The 6380-nt window shown below is 37.8% G+C and overlaps 1 protein-coding gene across 3 annotated transcripts in view; it reads right to left on the bottom strand.

Annotated features, from left to right (window-relative positions):
• Positions 1–341: 341 nt before the first annotated feature.
• Positions 342–6380, bottom strand: part of tbc1d32 (TBC1 domain family, member 32) — a 245760-nt gene continuing 239721 nt past the window's right edge. For 2 of the 3 annotated variants that reach the window (XM_043684303.2, XM_043684311.2), the window contains 2 exons: positions 1611–1737; positions 342–767 (listed from right to left, as the gene is read on the bottom strand). In XM_043684303.2, coding sequence (XP_043540238.2) covers positions 1627–1737 — 111 coding nt within the window. In that variant the 3' untranslated portion in view covers positions 342–767; positions 1611–1626. The remainder of the gene's footprint in view (positions 768–1610; positions 1738–6380) is intronic. The other variant, XM_043684307.2, reaches the window with a different exon arrangement.

The raw sequence follows: 6380 nt of genomic DNA, 5'->3' as shown, positions 1-6380 counted from the left end.
ATTTACTGTTCAATTATTTGAAAAGTACAGAGCTTTGTGAAATAATCGAGTATAGAGCATTTTTGATCAAACTATTGATATTATTAAGGTAAGTAAATAAACTTATTTATAGAGCAATAATATAGAATAAATTCCCTACTTTTAATACTGTGAAATAGAGATTATTGGAGAATATACTTCAGCATCCTGAATTCCATTGAATTGAAAGCAACTCATGTAAGAGAAACCTCGTGACATCTGAGCTCCAAACACACTTCACCCCAAGTTCTGTAAGAAAATCAGTTCTTTGGATATATGCCTCCAATGATTTTAATGTTACATAACCAAAGTCCAGTGTGGAATGCACTTTGACAAAGTTCTTTATTGGAACGAAGTATTGCAGTTATGGATCAAAGTGCAGACTTTGCATTACAATGCATATTGAAATGTGAAAATTACGAGCAAACAATGCTCCAGTTGACTGCATGGGCAGGAATATATCAAAATCTATGCAAAGCAGTTTTGCATTAACAGTCTAAGAAATATAACACAGTAAAATTAACAAGCAACATAGTTAATTTGTGAATTGAAAAAAAATAGTAACAATTCAAAATCAGTTAAGCACTAATCATATAAAAGTACAAGCATTTGCACTGGTGTTCCTAATGCCCATCACTGCTGCAGCAGAAATTATAGAAAATTGGTTGAATAATATATTTCTGCCACTGCATATGCTTGAAATAGTCTACCGTACAGCAACTCTGCATCCCTGTGGTCACATCTGAATTCTGCAAAGAGTAGGAACAAATGAGAACACCATTAATCTCCCTTACATTTAGGTAAGAGACAGTTATTATAATATCAGAAATTCTTTATAAGCAGGTCAGCAATACAGATTTTGCAAAATATTCTACCGTGGTATAAATTTACAGATAATGTACACTTTTATTTGAACTTTACTTTTGCTTATTATAACTGATTTAAAACCAAAAGAGTCCCAATACAGTCCCAGATCAGAAACATAGCTCAATCACACTTTTAATTCGACAAACTAAAAACCTGTAACTTTTCCAAACTATTTACCAATAACTAGATTCATTGAGATCATACGACCTGCAGTCTCTTGTACATAAGCTAATTAACAAATGCTTCAATTTAGAGATTCTGGAATTGTAAGTTCATTGGATTTCTCCAACCATTCTTTCATAATTTCATCGGAGGTTCATGGAAACCCTGGAGATAATTACACGGTACCATAATATTAACTGTGGAAATTGATCCTCACTGTGTTGAGCATATTTTCTCCCACAGTAACATGACATACTAACTACAGGGAAAATTAGTTTGGTCAGCCTAATGCAAAGGAAAGAATTCACATAACATTCCTAAAAATATATTTTATTTTTAATATGCTACAAACGATTGTGAGAGCATATGGTTGTTCACAAATTGGTATTGTTTAACATGTTTTTCTTTCTCACTATACCACCTAAATGACAAGTCATATTTACTGCAAATGTAATTAACTTAATTGTGCAGGTCTGTAATACAATTATTTTATATTACTCAAATTTTCAGAAAATTTATGTATAAAAAGTAAAGATGGTGATTTTACTAGATACTGTATAAACCTTTAAATTGTATTCACTATGATTTAATATTTTCCATCTCTGTCAGTATAGTCGTTCTGTAGGAATGTTCCAGATTTTCCATAAAGTCTAGGTAGCTGCTAACTTGAAATCCATGGATTGCTTCCTCCTGGAAAATTAAAAATGAAAGAAATGGAAAATTGTGACAGATAAAGCAGATACAGATAATCAGAATAAAAACACCACTTCCACAATTGTAAATGTTTTTGAAAATAATTTCAAATACATTATTTTACTTATCACCATTGCACTTTATTGTACAGGTTCTATTCTAACAGTTTTATTTTAAATATTCTTATGTACTTGTAGTTTACAGAATTTATAGTCAATTAAAGGATACCGTAAATAAATCCAAATGCGATAAATGAAGATATAGCGATGATCTTTTTTCTAGGGTAGGGAATTATGCAATCACATGTAGGCCAGACCAGGTAAGGACATGTGCACACCAGATGGATTTTTCCTGACAATTGACAATGGTTTCATGGTCATCATTAGTCTCCTAATTTCAGAGTCCACCAGTTAACATGGCAGGATTTAAAGCCAGGTCCCCAGAATATTACCAGGTTCTCTGGATGAACAGTTAAGTGATAATACCACCAGGCCATCACTCCTCCTGTTTTTATCCACACAGGAAGCAATACTTTCAGACCTGTTGTTCAGAGTCCAGGCTAAGGCTCCACCATAATATTTTTATTGGAAGACAATATCTGACCAAGCTGCAGTCACATCCTCTAATTCTTAACTACTGACTGATTTTAAAGTTCTACTTAGGAGGTGGGATCATCTCTAGGAACTCTTTCTCTCCCTGATGTCCCACAAGAATCTGTGGCTGGAATTTCAGCTTAACAACTTTGAGTCAAAGGTCCTTAAGCTGAAATGATTCAGAGCTGATGTAGAGGTTTGGGATTGCAATGTTCTCCAATCTCCTAGGTGCTGCAGGTAATATCTGTTGTGAACTGGCATCCTCTGTCATATTGTCAAAGGACAGTCCTTATCACAAATATTTCTAGCTTCAGCCTCTTCTATGCATTTGAATGTTATAGTATTAGATTTCTTTAAATAATGAACATATAAATCTTTTTTTATTTTATTCATTCATGGGATGTGGGTGTCATTGGCCAGACCAGCACTTATCACCTATACCTAATTATATTGCAATAAACTTGGAGTCACATGTAAGCCAGACCAGATAAGAACGGCAGTTTCCTTCCCTAAAGGGCATTAGTGAACCAGATGGGATTTTCCTGACAATTAACAATGGTTTCATGGACATCATTAGACTCCTGATTCCACATATTTATTGAATTCAAATTTCACCATCTGCTATGGCAGGATTTGAACCCAGGTCACTAAATATCACCAGGGTTTCTGGATTAATAATCTAGCAGTAATACCTACCCTAGAGGCACCGGCCATTTAATCCTTCGAGTCTGCTCCAACATCTAATAAAACTGTGGCTGACCTGTTTCTGGCCTTAGCTCCACCTTTCTGTTTACCCTGATAACTTTGAATCTCTTATTAGTTAAGAATCTATCCACCACTATCTTAAAAATATTACACAACTTAGCTTATATCACGCTCTGAAGCAGAGTTTCAAAGATTCTCAATATCCAGACAAAATTTCTCATCTCATTCAACAGGTGATCCCTTATTTTTAAGCAGTCTCCTAGTTCTAGTCTCTCCCACAAGAATTCCTTCCCTCTTTCGCAGGATCTTGTGTTTTAGAAGAAAAATTACCTCTCGTTCTTCTGAACTCCACTGGATACAGGCCCAATCTATTAAGCCTTTCATCATTAGTTGAACTCCCTTCTCAAGAATCAGTGAAGTGAATGTTCTCTGAACTGTTTCTAATGCATTTGGTTATTTTCTTAAATAAAGATATCAAACAACTATTTGTAGTTTTTAATGGGGGGCTTTAGCTTCGCCAATATTGACTGGGAATACTATAGTTCAAGTAGTTTAGATGGGTCAGTTTTTGTTCAATGTGTGCAGGAGGTTTTTCTGACACAGGCCAACAAGGGGCGATGCCAAATTGAATTTTGTACTGAGGAATGAACCCGGCCAGATGCTAGATTTGGAGGTAGGTGAGCACTTTGGCGATAGTGACCATAATTTGGTTATGTTTACAATAGCAATGGGCAGGGATAGGTATAGGCTGCAGGGAATGAGGTATAACTGGGGGAAAGGCAATTATGACCCGTTGAGGCAAGATTTAGGATGCCTAGGATGGGGAAGGAAGCTCTTGAAATGTGGAGCTTAGTCAAGGAACAGCTACTGCGGGTCCTTGATAAGTATATACCTATCTGGCAGGGAGGTAGTTGTCGAGAGAGGGAGCCATGTCGAGAGAGGGAGCTAAAGAAGTTGAAGCTCTTGTCAAAAGGAAGAGGAAGACTTATGTGAGGATGAGGCATGAAGGCTCAGTTAGGGGGCTTGAGAGCTATAAGTTAGTCAGAAAGATCTAAAGAGAGGGGTAAGAAGAGCCAGGAGGGGACATGAGAAGTTGTTGGCGGATAGGACCCACGAGGGCATGCTTCAGCTGTACAAAACTCTGGTGCAGCTGCACTTGGAGTATTGCATACAGTTCTGGTCATCGCATTATAGGAAGGATGTGGAACCTTTGGAAAGGTTACAGAGGAGATTTACTAGGATGTTGCCTGGTATGGAAACTTCTTATGAGGAAAGGCTGAGGGAACTGAGGTTGTTTTCATTGGAGAGATGAAGGTTGACAGGTGAATTAATCGAGCCATATAAGATAATCAGAAAGTTAGATAGGGTGGACAGTGAGAGCTTTTTTCTTCAGAGGGTGAAGATAACACGAGTTGACATAGCTTTAAATTAAGGGGTGATTGATTTAGGACAGATATCAGGCGTAGTTTCTTCATTCAGAGTAGTAGGGGCATGGAACGACCTGCCTGCAACAGTAGTAGACATTAAGGACATTTAGATGGGCATTGGACATACATATGGTTAATAGTGAACGGTGTAGGTTAGGTGGGCATCAGATGAGTTTCGCAGGTTGATGTAACATTGAGGGCTAAAGGGCCTGTACTGTGCCGAAATGTTCTATATTTAAACTGGGTTGAGTACTTGGTCTAGACGGTCTTGTCACTCCCCTATACAACTGCAACAAAACATCCTTACATTTATACTTCATTCCCAGGGATAAATGACCACTTTTCATTTGCTTTAAAAATGGAGAGGAAACTTAACATTCACCACTACGTTAAATGACTTCTTTCATATTTTCTTACATTTCAAATATTCACCAATACCTAAATACTTTATTAAACTATATTGGTCAATCCTCAACTATTAAGTTATTGAGATAATTGGAAGATTTTGATTAATAATAGTTTTTGTTTTAAATATAGTTATGCCATCAGGCAGAAACTGTACAAATTATTTACTGCTTCAGTTCAACTTAGGGACTGTGAACATAAACCAGCTGTGCTTCACTCATACTGATTTAAAAAAATCAAAATAAATGTTGACAATTTAAAATAATGATGGAAAAGGGTAGACCAGATCTAAAAGTTAAGTTCTAAATTGGAGAAAGGCAAATTTTGACGGTATTAGGCAAGAACATTCAAAAGCTGATTGGGGGCAGATGTTCACAGGTAAAGGAACGGCTGGAAAATGGTAAGCCTTCAGAACTGAGATAACGAGAATTCAGAGAAAGTATATTCCTGTTAGGATGAAAGGAAAAGCTGATAGGTACAGGGAATGCTGGATGACGAACGAAATTGAGAGTTTGGTTAAGAAAAAGAAGGAAGCATATGTAAGGTATTGACAGGATAGATCGAGTGAATCCTTAGAAGAGTATGAAGGAAGTAGGAGTATACTTAAGAGGGAAATCAGGAGGGCACAAAGGGGACATGAGATAGCCTTGGCAAATAGAATTAAGGAGAATCCCAAGAGTTTTTACAAATACATTAAGGACAAAAGGGTAACTCTGGAGAGAATAGGGCCCTTCAAAGATCAGCAAGGCGGCCTTTGTGTGGAGCCAGAGAAAATGGGGGAGATACTAAATGAGTATTTTGCATCAGTATTTACTGTGGAAAATGACATGGAAGATATAGACTGTAGGGAAAAGATGGTGACCTCTTGCAAAATGTCCAGATTACAGAGGAGGAAGTGCTGGATGTCTTGAAAGGGGCAACGGTGGATAAATCCCCAGGACCTGATCAGGTGTACCCGAGAACTCTGTGAGAAGCGAGAGAAGTGATTGTTAGGCCTCTTGCTGAGATATTTGTATCATCGATATTCACAGGTGAGGTGCCGGAAGACTGGAGGTTGGCTAATGTGGTGCCACTTTTTAAGAAGGGTGATAAGGACAAGCCAGGGAACTATAGACCAGTAAACCTAACCTCGGTGGTGGGCAAGCTTTTGGAGGGAATCCTGAGGGACAGGATGTACATGTATTTGGAAAGGCAAGGACTGATTAGGGATAGTCAACATGGCTTTGTGCGTGGGAAATCATGTCTCACAAACTTGATTGAGTTTTTTGAGAAAGTAACAAAGATGATTGATGAGGGCAGAGTGGTAGATGTGATCTATATGGACTTCAGTAAGGCATTCGACAAGGTTCCTCATGGGAGGCTGATTAGTAAGGTTAGATCTCATGCAATACAGGGAGAACTAGCCACTTGGATACAGAACTGGCTCATAGGTAGAAGACAGAGGGTGGTGGTGGAAGGTTGTTTTTCAGACTGGTGGCCTGTGACCAGTGGAGTGCCACAAGGATCAGTG

This window comes from Chiloscyllium plagiosum, unplaced genomic scaffold (assembly GCF_037043375.1).
Source record: "Chiloscyllium plagiosum isolate Xiang-an unplaced genomic scaffold, Cpla_swu_hap1 HiC_scaffold_3, whole genome shotgun sequence".
Lineage (NCBI taxonomy): Eukaryota > Metazoa > Chordata > Chondrichthyes > Orectolobiformes > Hemiscylliidae > Chiloscyllium > Chiloscyllium plagiosum.
This window is presented reverse-complemented; position numbering and strand designations above follow the sequence as displayed.